Source organism: Miscanthus floridulus, chromosome 7 (assembly GCF_019320115.1).
Source record: "Miscanthus floridulus cultivar M001 chromosome 7, ASM1932011v1, whole genome shotgun sequence".
NCBI lineage: Eukaryota > Viridiplantae > Streptophyta > Magnoliopsida > Poales > Poaceae > Miscanthus > Miscanthus floridulus.
The window spans coordinates 81,383,263-81,398,962 of record NC_089586.1 but is presented as its reverse complement, the minus strand read 5'-3'; the positions used below and the strand labels follow the sequence as shown (position 1 = coordinate 81,398,962).

Below are 15,700 nucleotides of genomic sequence, written 5' to 3'. Positions count from 1 at the left end.
TCACTCCAAAGAAGGTTGCTACTTCCACTCCACAGGGTGCAGCTGACCCATCCAGCCCAGTAGCAAATACCAGAGGCAGGAAAAAGCTTCATCTTGATTAAAAAACAAGTGACTCAGCTAGGTGACTCAACTCTTGTCCTTTTGAAACAACTCATGTTGGAGAACACCTATCTTTTGTGAACTTATGCCTGTCATGTTAACATTATGTTGAACTTATGCCTGTGATGTGAACTGATGGCTGTGTTGTGAACATATGGCTGTGTTGAAATACTATGTTGAACTTATGCCTGTGCAATGTTGGTATCATCAGTTTGGTCAAATGAAATGTTCACCATAAATTAGCACTGTTTTGTGGTCTGCAATGACATTCCAACAGTGATTCATTCATTGATACATCATTGTTCATTCATACATGCATATAGATGAGCACAACCAAACACACAAACACACACCTACTTCTTCATTATTGCTTACAAGGCAAGAAAGATGACAATAAAGACTAGCTTCTCAATCCATTTTAGCTGCTGCATAACCCCATCAGCTCTGTCTTCCACTCCACCTCTAGCAGCAGCCTGGGTAGCTTCATGGATGATGGGCAAATGAGCTGGATCTGTAGGTCCTGCTGCAACTGGCTGCAGAGCCATTGGAGCTGCAATTTGTGCAGGAGTGACATCTATCTCATCCTCCCACTGATAGAACTGGCAACCTCTAGCCTGAGCACAAAATGATCACCAGATTGTAGGAACCAAGCACTTGAGAAGTAGGAACAAACAAGAACATGACCAATGAACAAAGACATACCGAGAAGTATGGACACTTGTGGAAGACACGCTTGGTGTTCTTGCCGGTCATCGAGGTGAATCGATTGGCAAGCACCCTATAGTTGGGGCAAAACACCCGCTTGGTGAGCCACCTCTCGTAGCTACTGCTTGAAGCTTCAGACATGGTGAGTGTTGAGAGAAGTGAGTGGTGAAGAAATGGTGAGTGTTGAGAGAAGTTAGTGGTGAAGAAATGAGGAGTACACTGCCTAGGGGAGCCAGGGTCATTTTGGCACCAAAGCCAACAAGATTGACGCCAAAACCCACCTGAATGTCGCCAAGAGGCTAGGTTCTGGGAGTGGCATAGAAGAAACACACAAGTTTTCAGTCATCCTCTTACTCCCCAGTGGCATTCAAGTCTTTTTTCACCTCCGTTACCCACCGTTAGTAGCTACAATGGATGGAATGGCTTGGGCGAAAGAAGTTTTCAAACCCAGGGACGACAATGATAGACCCAACTTTGTAGGTGCATTGACGATTATGCCATCTTTTTTAATGGCACTGGCGTAAAAGACTCTAGGGCAAATGGGTAACCACGCGCACAATAGCCCAAGCCCAGGTGATATATGAAGTCCGGCCCGCCCGACCTGGGCTCACACGGCCCAAACCCTGCTGCCCGTGCGACCTGTCCCGTTGTGATTGGGACAGCGCGAGTTTCTTCTGTCGGCTTCTTTCTGGTTCAGACGTTCAGCAGCTCTATGCCTCTATGGCTCTATCTCATGGCGATGGCGACCTCGTCGGCGCCGCTGCTCCCGAAGCCCGCACTCCGAGCTGCGTCCTCTTCTTCTCTCCACACCCCGAATCCAAGGTCCAGGCGACAGCGAGCCACCCCCGAACAGCACGACCAACATGTCGACAGCAAGTGGCGGAGGCAGCCGAGGGGCCCGCCCCGGCGCGGCGAGGGAGCCAAGAGGCGCCTGCGCAGCCTCATCCAGCGCGAGGAGATCGACGACGCGCTCGCGCTCGTCGACTCCATGGCCTACGGCGGCAGCGGGAAGTGCCTGCCCGTCGTCCCCTGCAACATCCTCATCAAGCGGCTGTGCTCGGGCGGCCGCGTCGCCGACGCGGAGCGCGTGTTCGCGGCGCTCGGCTCCTTCGCCACTGTCGTCACCTACAACACCATGGTCAATGGGTACTGCCGCGCCGGCCGGATCGAGGACGCGCGCCGCCTCATCAGCGGCATGCCGTTCCCGCCGGACACGTTCACGTTCAACCCACTCATCCGCGCGCTCTGCGTCCGCGGGCGCGTCCCTGACGCCCTGGCGGTGTTCGACGACATGCTCCACCGGGGGTGCTCCCCTAGCGTCGTCACCTACAGCATCCTCCTGGACGCCACCTGCAAGGCGAGCGGCTACAGGCAGGCCATGGTTCTCCTTGACGAGATGCGCGCCAAGGGCTGCGAGCCGGACGTCGTCACGTACAATGTCCTCATCAATGCCATGTGCAACGAGGGCGATGTTGATGAAGCTCTGAATGTATTGAGCAACTTGCCGTCCCATGGATGCAAACCTGATGCTGTCACCTACACACCTGTGTTGAAGAGTTTGTGTGGCTCTGAACGGTGGAAGGAGGTTGAGGAGCTCTTCGCTGAGATGGCCAACAACAAATGTGCCCCAGATGAAGTGACATTCAACACAATAGTCACTTCTCTGTGTCAGCAAGGCTTAGTTGATCGTGCAATTAAAGTTGTTGATCACATGTCAGAGCATGGATGCATCCCTGATATTGTCACATATAGCAGTATTCTTGATGGTTTGTGCGACGTAGGGCGTGTTGATGATGCGGTTGAATTGTTAAGCAGACTGAAATCCTACGGGTGCAAACCTGATACAATTGCCTATACCACTGTTTTGAAGGGCCTGTGCAGCATAGAACAATGGGAGCATGCTGAGGAGCTCATGGCTGAGATGGTCTGCAGTGATTGTCCCCCTGATGAAGTGACATTCAACACGATAATTGCTTCTCTATGTCAGAAAGGGTTGGTTGATCGTGCAATCAAAGTGGTTGAACAAATGTCAGAGAATGGTTGCAGCCCTGATATTGTCACATACAATTGTATTATCGATGGTTTGTGCAACGAAAGGTGTATTGATGATGCCATGGAATTGTTAAGCAATCTGCAGTCCTATGGGTGCAAGCCTGATATAGTTACCTTTAACACTTTATTGAAGGGCTTGTGTAGTGTTGACCGGTGGGAGGATGCTGAGCAGCTCATGGTTAATATGATGCACAGTAATTACCCCCCTGACGAAATGACATTCAATACAGTAATCACTTCTTTATGCCAGAAAGGATTACTTCTGCAAGCAATTGAAACTCTGAAGATAATGGCTGAGAATGGTTGCATTCCAAACTCATCTACCTATAACATAGTAGTTGATGCACTTCTGAAGGCCGGAAAGACTCACGTAGCCCTTGAGCTGCTGAGTGGCATGACAAATGGTACTCCAGATTTGATTACTTATAATACAGTAATTTCTAATATTACCAAGGCCGGGAAAATGGAGGAAGCTCTTGATTTGTTGCGTGTGATGGTCTCTAACGGCCTTTGCCCAGATACGACTACATACAAATATTTAGCATATGGTATCTGTAGAGAAGATGGAACTGACAGGGCAATTAGAATGCTCTGCAGAGTGCAAGATATGGGCTTGTCACCTGACACTACATTCTATAATGATATTCTTCTTGGTTTTTGTCAAAATTGGAGAGCAGATCTCGCCATTGATTGCTTTGCTCATATGGTCTCCAGTGGCTGCATGCCTGATGAATCAACCTACATTATACTCCTTGAGGCTCTTGCTTATGAGTGTCTTTTGGATGAGGCAAAACAACTTCTAGTCAACCTGTGTTCTCTAGGCGTTCTAGATAAGAGCTTGATTGAGGAAGAAAGCCACTATTCATAGACTGAACATGCATGTTAACCGTGTTGTGGTTGAGTAGTGGGTTCGCTTAATGTGGTACAAAGCGCTGAAATGCTTGCTTTGGATCCTTTCAAATCACGAGGGATTGTGCATACCTTGTATAGATTGGATTCGAAATTTCCGTTCAAAAATTTGTTATCCTACACTTTTCACAGTACTACCAGTCAATTCTCCCCTCCAACAGATGTTCGAGTCTCGTCCTGATTCAGTCGTAATACTTGTAGTTGTAACAGTATGCTAATTGAACAGTTTCACCCCTTGTTTTTTCTTTCTTTCAAGTGCTTCTGTTCCAACCTTTCGTTTCACCTTATCTGGGTGGTCGGGTCTAGCTTTAGTGTTAGAGCGCCAGACAACCTTTTGCAGCAGCAACGTTCAGATATACATTTTTGGTGGCATGTGGTGATGCTGTACAGGTGAAAGTAGCAGCACTTGCTACTTGGTTGCTGGCAAAGTAGCAAGTGGTACATGTCGCCTTGCCTGAGCAGCGAAATGAATAAAATTGTTTGAGCTTGCCCAAACCGAGGTCTAGCCAACCTCTGCAACCTTGTCGCCAAATGTTGGCAATGTCGAATGAAAACATGTTAGTCTGGAATGTCTGTGGTCTCAATGGCCGCGCGCGGCGCAACATAGTTAGGGACGTCATAGTCCAAGAAAGGGTCTCGCTTGTTTGCTTGCAGGAGACTAAGCTCTCCAGTGTATCCAACCAGCTTGCTTCTGAATGCCTAGGAACATCGTTTGAGTATGCCTTCTTGCCTGCTATAATTAGCGCCGGTGGAGTGCTCCTCGGCTGGAGAACGGACGCCTGGTTGGCGTCGCAGGTGTCCCTGCAAGCACATTCCGTAACTGCTAAAATCTCCAGTCGCTGTGATCCCAGGTTCACCTGGTGGATCACCGTTGTCTATGGGCCGCTGGAGGCTAATGCCCAGCAGGCTTTTCTAAACGAGCTCGCGGCTCTCCGCTCGTCGCTGCTGGGTCCCTGGCTCATTTGCGGGGACTTCAACATGATCTACCGCGCGGCGGATAAGAACAACGACCGACTGGATCGACGGTGTATGCGTCGCTTCGCCCGTTTTCTTGGTGCTGTCGCGGTCGAGGAGCTACACCTAAATGGGCGCCTGTTCACGTGGACTAACGAGCGACTGCACCCAACGCTCGAGCGCATTGACCGCGCTTTCGCCTCGGTGGATTGGTTGCAATTGTACCCGAACCACCACATGCGTGCGCTCTCCTCGGACTGCTCGGACCACGCGCCGTTACTGTTGCGCATGGATGTCGTTCCCTGGGCGCGGAAACGCTTCCGCTTCCAGTCCTTCTAGACGAAGCTGCCAGGGTTCCTTGACGTCATCGCCTCAGCATGGCAGCCGACCTTGCTTCACGCGGACGCGTTCTGGATCATGGACTTCAAACTCCGGAACGTCGCTCGTGCACTCAAAAGTTGGAGTATGCGCAATATCGGGAGCGTCCGCCTGCAACTTGCCATTGCGCGCGAGGTCATCCTGCGTTTGGAATGCGCGCAGGATCGAAGATCACTGTCGACTGAGGAGCGTGCGCTACGAAAGGACATGAAATGCAAATGCCTTGGCCTTGCGTCCCTCATACGGACAATTGCCAGGCAGCACTCCAGGTTGTTGTTCCTTGCCGATGGGGACGCAAACACGAGGTTCTTCCACCTTCAGGCTTGCCACCGCAGTCGAAAGCATCACATCGCCTCGCTCACGGTCCAGGGACACGAACTTGTCATCAGTGAGCAGTTGGCGGACGCACTGTTTGAGCACTACAGCGGACTGCTCGGCACTCCATTCCAACGACCGGGCTCTGTGAACTTTGACGGCCTGGGGCTTGACCAACACGATTTATCCATGCTGGATGTATGCTTCTCAGAGTTTGAGATCTGGGCGACCATCAAGGAGTTGCCGTCGGACAAAGCTCCGGGGCCGGATGGCTTCACCGGGCTGTTCTACAAAGTTGCCTGGCCGATCATCAAGCAGGATGTCCTCAACGCTTTCAACGCGTTCTGGTCGCTGGACGGGCACAGCTTCCATTTAATCAATGATGCCTTCATGGTCCTAATTAAAAAGAAGAATGCAGCCCAGGAGATCGGTGACTACCGCCCGATCAGCCTAATGCACAGCTTTGGGAAGCTTATTGCCAAATGCCTTGCCCGTCGGCTAGCTCTTGTGCTGAATGATCTAGTGCACCCATGTCAGAGCGCGTTCATCCAGGGACGGTCCATACATGATTCCTTCAGAGGCGTTCAGTTGACCTGCAAGACTCTGCACCAGAAGAAGCAGAGCTGCATCCTTCTAAAGATTGATATTGCGAAAGCCTTCGATTCCGTCTGTTGGCCTTTTCTTTTGGAGGTCCTTCAGCGGCTCGGGTTCAGTCAGCGATGGAGGAACTGGATGTCCATCATCCTTGCATTAGCAAGCACCAGACTCCTCCTCAACGGCAAACCGGGCAACCGCATCTGCCATGCCAGAGGCTTGCGGCAAGGTGACCCACTGTCACCGATGTTGTTCGTCCTAGCTATGGAGGTGCTTGGTGGACTCATCAGATGGGCTGAGTCCCAGTCCTTCCTCTCACCTATCCGGTGCGCCGCGGTGCGCACAAGGGTGTCGCTATACGCGGACGACGTCGTCGTGTTCATTAAGCCATGATTGAATGACATCGTCGCCATCAAAACCATCCTGCAGATCTTCGGCGATGCGTCGGGTTTGTACACTAACTTGGGCAAGAGCGTCGCCAACCCGATTGCCTGTTCACCGGAGGAGTTGCAGCTAGTGGCAAGCTTGCTGTCCTGCACAATCGGAGCCTTTCCGTGCAATTACTTGGGAATCCCCATCTCTACTCGCTGCCTGCGCCGGACTGAGGAACAATTCCTCATTGATACCGTCGCGATGCGTATTCCGCTATGGAAGGGACAGCTCATGAACACTGCAGGCAGGGTTGCGTTGACGCAGGCGACGCTCTCCGCCATCCCAGTGCACCTCTCCATTGCCGTATGTCTGTCACCATGGGCGGTCGACCGCATTGATAAGGTGCGTCGATCGTTCATATGGTCTGGGTCGGCCTCGGTGGCCGCGGGCAAGTGTCGTGTGGCCTAGGACGTGGTCTGTAGGCCAAAGGAGCTTGGGGGCCTCGGCGTCATCAACCTGCGCAGGTTTGGTCTGGCACTTAGACTGCACTGGGAGTGGCTGCGGAAGGTCGACCCAAACAGAACTTGGATCTATCTGCCGACAACAACCGATAGGACCACGCGTGCCCTCTTTCGTGTAGCAACAATGGTGGTAGTCGGGGACGGGACCTCAACGCTGTTTTGGCAAGACTCATGGATCCATGGATGCTGTGTACAACAAATTGCGCCTGCTGTGTTTGCCTCTGTCCCACGGGCGAAGACGAGGTCACGGACTGTGGCGTCGGGATTGGCTGGCCACGCATGGGTGTCCGACATCACCGGGGCGCAAACTGTGCAGGTATTCCTCCAGTACCTGGACCTCTGGGAGCGGGTGCGCGGGGTACAGCTGGTCGCGGGGGTTACGGACTCCGTCATCTGGCGTTGGTCCGCTGACCACAAGTACTCCGCGACGTCGGCGTATGGTGCGATGTTCATCGGATCGACCTCGCCTTTGGGTGCCAAGCTGATTTGGGGGACACGGGCACCGCCAAAGGTCAGGTTCTTCTTCTGGTTGGCTATGCATCGTCGTTGCTGGACAGCAAATCGCCGGATGCGGCATGGCCTGCAGGACACTGACGACTGCATCATGTGTCTTCAAGCATCTGAAACTCTGGATCATATTCTGCTGGGTTGTAGCCTCAGCCGCCAGGTCTGGATAATCCTCCTGTCCAGGCTTGGGCTCACAGCCGTCGCCGCCCACAGGGACGTCGACACCTTTCGCCGGTGGGCCTGGGCTAGGCGTAGGGTGCACCGAAGCAACAGGAAGGGCTTCGATTCATTAATCATGCTAACCTGCTTGGTGCTTTGGAAAGAACGCAACGCACGGACGTTCAAGAATGAAGCCAAGGACGTTCGAGAGCTGTGTTTGGAGATCCGACAGGAGGCTGACTTGTGGATGAGGGCTGGGTATTCGACCCTGTCATCGCTCACTTCGTTCATGTAATTGGTCACTTGTGACGTTGGTTTTTTTCTTTTACCGCTCTGTTTTCTGTTTTTTCTACTCGACAGGGCAACCTTTGGTTACCTTACGTCGACGTTGCCGTTGTTTGTTTGGATGTTCTCTACTTTCTCTTAATGAAATACGTGCTACAGTGCACGTTTGAGAAAAAAATGGCTAAATACTTTCTGTAAGGATTACAGCATTCTGTCTATCATTAAAGTCCTATGCCTCCAGGAGGAACGTGTATGTGACCCCTGTGAGGATGGTCTCAGCAGTGAAGCTCATCGTCAATGTCTGCTCACTAGCTTCGCAAGTTCGCCACAATAACATGCTCAGATCAGGTGATAAACAAGAGGAAATTATCATACACACTAAGCAGCACTTAATTACTGAACATGAGTTTCCAAACTCCAGCAGTTCATCCAACACTACGATGACAGCAGTCAGCGACGAGAGAAATACAACAGCCGGCACACGCACCGGTCTGCTAAACAGGTGAAGCGGTTCTAATGACACCGCTTCACTGCTCCTAATGATTCTAAATGCTTTCCGTTAACTGGGAGCAAGTCCTGTCCCAGGGCGCCGTCACTCCCGGCTCCGCTTGGTGCTGCAGCTGGGACACTTGTACTGCTTGATGTGCTCTGCCTTCGCAGGGGTGACGCGGACACACTTGCCATGGAACCACTTCTCGCAGACATCGCAGCAGATCCAGAACTCCCCGTTCGCATAGCTCTCCCCGCAGGACCCACACAGGTACGCCTGGTCCTCCTCCTCTGCGTCCTCATGGCCGCTGTCCTCCTCTTCTTTTGGGTGGGCTGGCTTCACGGGCTTACTGTTAGAATTGGTCTGTTTTGATGGCTGCAAGAGATGGCAGGACAAACGAGCCAGGGGTTGCATCAACAGCATTAGCAAGATGTAATGCATATGGGATGTAGCACATATACACACAAAAGATATTTACTTACTTTAGAGTTAGATTTGCTGCTGCCATTGGGGGCTTTCGATTGCTTCTTAGCAACCCCCGTCACAACTTCATAAATAGTGGGCAGGTTATTAATCATGGTAAAGAGCCTTCTCCTGAAATTTAAATGCCACCAATGATTATCATCTCAATTCTCTTGTTCTCCAATAACTACTCCCCATGTCCCAAATTATAGGTTGTTTCGGCCTTTCTAGGTACATAGCTTTTGCTATGCACCTAGATATACACTATGTCTAAGATACATAGTAAAACAATGTATCTAGAAAAGCCAAACCAACCTAAAATTTGGAACAGAGGTAATAGCTTTCTTTTTTTTGGCTACAGAACGGATAAAAGCTGGAACATTTGATACATCTTTACACTAGAATTCGTGGATCCTACCCTAACAACTGCAAGATCAGTAAGCAATTCTATTTAGAAGCACAAATTCGATTTGAAACCTTAACAAGTTAAAATATAACACCACTATCATTTAATCTAGTAAATAATTTTTTTGATAAAGTAAATAGTTATTAAATATTTGGTGAATATCTCCACACAGATGCATAATAACTGGCTACATATTTTTTTAAAATCACATAAATCTTCCAACAAGAGAGAAGTAGGGGTGTCATGAGCAAAAGAATGGTAGATAGATAACTACAGATATAATAAATTGAAATAAATGGAGATTACCTAACTAAGGGAACCCCATCTCCCCACCTAAAAATGGGACCCCCACAACTGTGGCATAATGGCAGGGAGCCTTCCACTGAGCACAGCCTTAAATACTCCCTAGCTCTAAACTCTCCAATTCCCTACATCATTTTCCTAATGCACCACCACAACACTCGCCCACAAAGCCCCACCAATCCCTCTCCAATCTCCAGTTTCCACGACAGTAACTGATGCCTCCACAACCTATGGAAGCAACATATGCCTCCTGAACCACTCCCACATATGCATCTCCCCAACCCGTGGGAGCAGCATATGCATTTCCGTGACAGTAACTGATGCCTCCACAACCTGTGGAAGCAACATATGCATCTCCCCAGCTAGCACCCACCAACCAGAGCAATGTTTTAAAGGTGGCTAGGCGTCCAGGCGAGTGCTGGGTACGCCTAGGCGACAAGGCGCCACTGTTTTCCAAGGCGAGCTGGGTACGCCTGGACGCCTTTAAAACACTGAATGTCAAGGGCCTCAAACCCTCAGATAGCTGGCCCTCGGCTACGCAACTCGTAGCCTCGGTCCGTCGTCTTCTCCGGCGAGGTTCCCCCTGCCGCAGGCTTAGTTGAGAGGTGGAGATAGGAGATTAGATGGTAATATCTTTCTTAATTCCAATTGTTTTCGGAAGTACAGATAAATAGGCCAGCATGCCTAACCAACTTGGCAACAAACTATTCCTGGAAATAATCTCTCCTAAACTTAAGGGAATAAAAAGGAAACTAATCTCTCTTTCCTCTCAGCCACTCGCGCTGGCCTCCTCCCGCGCGGCTGCTGCGCTGGTCGCGCGCTCTGTGGCGCGCCGCACGTCACGCGCCCGTCGGCGCCTAGTATACGTGCGTCCCCACATGACATCTCTCCCTCCCTCGAGAGCCAGCTCGTCCTCGAGCTGGAACGCCGGATAGCGCTCCCGGAAGGTATCGAGGTCCTCCCACGTCGCTGAAGCCGCTGTTTCGCCCTTCCAGTGGACGAAGACCTGCTGAACACCGCGGGCGAGGCGCGAGCGCACGACGTGCTCCGGCTCGGGCTCGACGGCGCCATAGTGGATGGCCGGCAAGGCAGGTGGAGCAGCCGGAACCAGCCCAACGAACTTTTTGAGGAGTCCCACATGAAACACATCATGCAGCTTGGCTCGCGGAGGCAGCTCGAGGCGAACGGTGACAGGGTTGATGAGCTCGACGATGCGGTACGACCCGTAGTATCGGGGCTTCAGCTTGCCCTTGGTGACTTGGGGCAAGGAGGCCGGGGCGCGATGGCGAAGACGCAGGAGCACCCAATCACCCACTGTATAGGAAACGGGGCGGTGCAACTTGTCGTAGTGCTTCTTGTGGATGGCCTACGCCTGCTCCAGGCGATAGCGGACGTCCGCCAGGAACTCCTCCCGGTCCGCCATGCTCCGCGCGACGGCCGCCACGCGAGTCTCACCCGGTTCATAAGACCGGATGGTGGGGGGATCGCGGCCGTAGACCACCCTGAAGGGCGTGTCCCGCAATGACGACTGGTAGGCGGTGTTATAGACGTACTCCGCCCACGGGAGCCAGCACACCCAGTGTCTGGCCGATCGCCGGTGAAGCAACGCAAGTACATGACGATGACGCGGTTCGCCGCCTCGGTCTGTCCATCAGACTGGGGGTGGAAAGCGGTCGTCATATGCAGCTTGGTGCCCATGAGCCGCATGAGCTCTCGCCAAAACGTGGAGGTGAACACGGGGTCCCGGTCCGACACCATGGACTGGGGAACACCATGAAGACGAACGATGTCCGCGAAAAAAGCCTGTGCCACGGACTCTGCAGTATATGGGTGAGCCAACGGAATGAAATGGCAATACTTGCTGAAACGGTCCACCACTGTCAAGATCACGGACTTCCCGCCAACACGAGGAAGGGCCTCCACGAAGTCCAGGCCGATGTCCGCCCACACCATCGTCGGGATCGGCAGGGGTAGAAGGAGGCCGGCAGGGTGGAGGTGCTCAGACTTGTACCGCTGGCACGTGTCACACGCGCGTATGAAGTCCTGGACCACGCGGCGCATGTCGGGGAAGTGGAAGTCGCGACGGAGCCGGTGCAGGGTACGCTGCACCCCCTCGTGGCCGTCCTCGTGTACGGCAGCCAGCACCTCCTGGAGCATTGGGGACGACGGCGGGATGTAGAGGCGGGAGGCGAAGGTGACCATGCCGTCGCACAGACCCCACGGCGCCCCCCCGGGAACCAGCCAAGATCGCGTCACGAGTGGCGACGAGAGCGGGATCCGTGGACTGAGCTTGACGAAGACGCTCAATGTAGTCGAAGCGGGGCACCGAGACAGCGAGCACCGCCCCCTCCTCCGTATGTTGGCGGGACAGGGCGTCCGCCACGGTGTTGGAGGCGCCCGGCTTGTATTCCACCGTGAAGTCGAAACCGAGGAGCTTGCCCACCCAGTGATGCTGTGGGATGGTCGCTAGGCGCTGGTCGAGGAGGTACTTGAGGCTGAAGTGGTCGGTGCGCACCACGAACCGACGCCCCCAGAGGTATGGTCGCCAATGACGAATGGCGAGGACGAGGCCGATCAACTCCCGCTCGTAAGCAGCGAGGGCGCGGTGACGAGGTGCCACTGGCCAGCTGAAGAAGGCCAGCGGGTGCTTGTCCTGGAGGAGCACCGCGCCGAACCCGTACGTGGAGGCGTCGCACTCGACGACGAATGGCATGTCGAAGTCCGGTAGGGCGAGTGCCGGGGCGGAGGTGACGGCGCGCTTGAGCGCCAGGAACGCAGCTTCAGCCTCCTCGGTCCAGCTGAACCCGTCCTTCTTGGTGAGCGCCGTGAGTGGCGCGGCGATGAGGCCGTAGTCATGGACGAACTTGCGGTAGTAGCCCGCTAAGCCGAGGAACCCACGAACCCCGCGCGCCGAACGTGGCTGGGGCCAGTCCATGACCGCCTGCACCTTGGCCGGGTCCATAGCGACGCCCGAAGCGCTGATGATGTGGCCGAGGTAGGAGATGGAGTCGACGCCGAAAGCGCACTTAGAGCGCTTGACGAAGAGCTGGTGTTGCCGTAGGACGAGGAAAATGGCGCGGAGGTGGCGCAGGTGATCTGCCCAGGTGGAGCTGTAGATGAGTATGTCATCGAAAAACACAAGGACGAACCGGCGGAGGAAGGCGCGCAGAGTGTCGTTCATCAGAGCCTGGAACGTGGCGGGGGCGTTGCACAGCCCGAACGGCATCACCAGGAACTCGTACAGGCCGTCATGAGTGCGGAACGCTGTCTTTGCGATGTCGGCGGAACGCATGCGGACCTGGTGGTAGCCTGAACGGAGGTCCAGCTTGGTGAAGAACTTGGCGCCGTGCAGCTCATCCAGCAGTTCATCGACCACCGGAATCGGGTACGCATCCTTGACGGTGATGGCGTTGAGGGCTCTGTAGTCGACGCAGAACCGCCACGAGCCGTCGGCTTTCTTGACGAGGTTGTCAAGGGCCTCAAACCCTCGGATAGCTGGCCCTCGGCTACGCAACTCGTAGCCTCGGTCCGTCTTCTTCTCCGGCAAGGTTCCCCCTGCCGCAGGCTTAGTTGAGAGGTGGAGATAGGAGATTAGATGGTAATATCTTTCTTAATTCCAATTGTTTTCGGAAGTACAGATAAATAGGCCAGCATGCCTAACCAACTTGGCAACAAACTATTCCTGGAAATAATCTCTCCTAAACTTAAGGGAATAAAAAGGAAACTAATCTCTCTTTCCTCTCAGCCACTCGCGCTGGCCTCCTCCCGCGCGGCTGCTGCGCTGGTCGCGCGCTCTGTGGCGCGCCACACGTCACGCGCCCGTCGGCGCCTAGTATACGTGCATCCCCACATGACACTGAACCAGAGTACTAGACCCCTGAGCCACCCCCCCTCGTGAATCACTCCCATAGCAAGGCACAAGAACAGTATACATTTCCCCCTAGTTTGTGTCAAGAAAATATTTTCCAAAAAAATATGAAATAAATTATGAAAGTAAATCTGTGATCAAAGACATCTGAGTTCCATATTGCAATAAAAAGTATGAAAGGGAAACACAGTTATAGTAAAGGGGTGAAAAAAAGTAAAAAAAAGGAATTAAACCTTTGCAATGAAAACAAAGCACAAACCTGGCATCTTTATCAATTCCAAAGCGAGCACCAAAGTAGAATGCAACAGACAGGAGCCATGCATCACTATGAACTGCAACTAGAGACAGCCAATCTTTTTCGATCATTCCATCACGTGCAAAGTTTATCCCCAGTGCTGGTTCTGGAAGCTCAGGAGGTACTTCCTCCGCTGGAAGAGTGACCTCCCAAGTCTCATTTGGCAAACCATAAAGGCACAAGTTCTCTTTCTCTGGCACAAGAAGGACAGCATTACGTCAACAGGACAAAACAAAGGAAATGGAATCTAATCTGTTCACATCACCAGTTATGGCATATTACTGAACATCAGTAGACATCAGAGCAAGGATGCTATTAAAAAAATGTTAATCAAGTAAACGGATGCTGCAGTGATGTATGAAGCCACTTTACTCATAACTGTTTTCCATGAATGTACATCAGGATTAGTTGTGGACATTGAGCAATATTAGGCCAGTCACCATTGATGTCTGCATCTGACTTTTATCTTGTCTCCACTTCACACTTCTTCCTACAATTTGTAATTCCTTCTACTAACATACGTTACTTCTCATTCTTTTTTCATACACAGGAGGGCAACCTGGAAAAACCAGGTTACATGATATATCAAGTCAAAGGCACTAGATCAATTTAGTTAGCTTTTATAGTTTTTAACCAGATTTCAATCCTCACAGCAGGCAGTAACAGATTTGTAGCTCAAAACGACATCTATCTGAGGGTTTAAATGAATAGGTCCATGGTAACCAATGAGTACAACTCATCTCCACTGAGGCTACAACTTTCAGCAAATACCAACATACACCAACCTGAGCCAAATGATCACGTGTCCCGTCAAGTGATACTGTACTGTGATTGGTCAATCCCCTTTATTATGTAACGTACAGTGGTCTGTTACGTACAACCCAAGCATTATGCATGTAAACGGAAATGCAAATTGGTCAATCACCTTTATTATGTAACGTACATGGTTTTTTACGTTCAACACAAGCATTATGCATGTCACCTGAAATGCAAACTGACCGCAGCTGGAGCATATTCCAGGACTTTAAATTACCTAACCATGACATTTACCAAGCACTTCCTTTAAATCGATGTACTCATCTATTGCAAGTTTCTTTAGCTTAAGGCCTTGAATTGATGATCTAAACACACTGGAGGGCGAAATCAAATTACGAAACATGTGTGGCAGTCACACTGAAACTTACATATCTGACAAAAGTAAAGGGACTAATCAGACCAACTAATCGTCATTAAGAATCCGACGAATCCCTAAACGGCAACCGGATCGAGCTCCATAAACGAACGCCGGATCGGCATATAGTGAAAGGCGAAGCTTAGCACGAGGATACGAGCAGCACAGACGGAAGGAAAAAAAGAGGGGAGGAACCAAGTCGGGCGCGTCACCTGGATCGCACTGCTGATAGAACTTCTCCACATCTGCGCGCACCACGGAAGCAGCAATAGCGTCAGAGAAGCATCCACAAACCAAGAGGACAAAGAGGAGGAGGCTGGAAATGCGTGAGGCTAGCTGACCCGTGGTGAGCGCCTTGACGATGCCGGCGCGGCGCGCGCGGAAATCACGGAAGACGTCCTCGGGGGAGCGCGTGTGGTGTTGCACCGCCGCAGAGCCTCCTCCTTCGCCGTCCATCGCCGGCCACCGTGTCCCTTGGCTAGGGTTTGGGGAAGCGAGGGCAGCAGTGGTGGTGGTGGTGGACTGGTAGTGGAGGGAGCAGAAGAGGATTAGAAGAGAAGGCGAGGAGCGCAATACCGCGGCGTGTAGGCCAGCGAGAATAGGAGGATTTCAGAGGGGCAATTTGGGAAAAAGCCGAAACCACGAGGTGCTCGTCGTCCAAAACATTTTCCGCTTCGCTTTCAAGGAAGGGAGTAAAAGATAGTGGGCCCGTGAACTGGGCTCGGCTTTCGGCGCACTACAGAAGGCATGGGCCCACCTGGCTGATCAGGATTGGCTTGACGGACGTGACGTGATTGGGCCCGTTTTTTTCACACCAAATCATGGGCCGCATCTGCTGCAAACGAGCCCATTTGA

The 15,700-nt window shown here is 52.2% G+C and overlaps 3 protein-coding genes across 3 annotated transcripts; 2 read left to right on the top strand and 1 right to left on the bottom strand.

Annotated features, from left to right (window-relative positions):
- The first annotated feature begins 1,498 nt into the window (after nucleotides 1–1,498).
- Nucleotides 1,499–4,004, top strand: LOC136463575 (pentatricopeptide repeat-containing protein At1g09900-like). The gene has a single exon (XM_066462565.1). It carries the CDS (start codon nucleotides 1,517–1,519, stop codon nucleotides 3,722–3,724), a length of 2,208 nt encoding a protein of 735 aa, XP_066318662.1. The 5' UTR covers nucleotides 1,499–1,516; the 3' UTR covers nucleotides 3,725–4,004.
- A 301-nt stretch (nucleotides 4,005–4,305) lies between these two features.
- LOC136465729 (uncharacterized) lies at nucleotides 4,306–5,058 on the top strand. Its single transcript, XM_066464349.1, has one exon. It carries the CDS (start codon nucleotides 4,306–4,308, stop codon nucleotides 5,056–5,058), a length of 753 nt encoding a protein of 250 aa, XP_066320446.1.
- A 3,158-nt stretch (nucleotides 5,059–8,216) lies between these two features.
- LOC136467163 (PHD finger protein ALFIN-LIKE 7-like) lies at nucleotides 8,217–15,418 on the bottom strand. The gene is made up of 5 exons (XM_066465753.1): nucleotides 15,187–15,418; nucleotides 15,058–15,090; nucleotides 13,639–13,867; nucleotides 8,823–8,934; nucleotides 8,217–8,715 (listed from the first exon to the last, which is right to left on the bottom strand). The coding sequence occupies exons 1-5, from the start codon at nucleotides 15,299–15,301 to the stop codon at nucleotides 8,443–8,445; spliced, it is 762 nt and encodes a 253-aa protein (XP_066321850.1). The 5' UTR covers nucleotides 15,302–15,418; the 3' UTR covers nucleotides 8,217–8,442.
- Between the last annotated feature and the right edge of the window lie 282 nt (nucleotides 15,419–15,700).

Bases quoted from the DNA above. Each gene is read 5' to 3' on its own strand.
- LOC136465729 (XM_066464349.1), top strand. From the start codon at position 4,306: ATGTCGAATGAAAACATGTTAGTCTGGAATGTCTGTGGTCTCAATGGC.
- LOC136467163 (XM_066465753.1), bottom strand. From the start codon at position 15,301: ATGGACGGCGAAGGAGGAGGCTCTGCGGCGGTGCAACACCACACGCGC. The intron at 15,091-15,186 runs GTCAGCTAGCCT...TGGTGCGCGCAG, and splicing joins CGTCAAGGCGCTCACCACGG to ATGTGGAGAAGTTCTATCAG. The intron at 8,935-13,638 runs GTTTGTGCTTTG...TTTAAATTTCAG, and splicing joins GGAATTGATAAAGATGCCAG to GAGAAGGCTCTTTACCATGA.
- LOC136463575 (XM_066462565.1), top strand. From the start codon at position 1,517: ATGCCTCTATGGCTCTATCTCATGGCGATGGCGACCTCGTCGGCGCCG.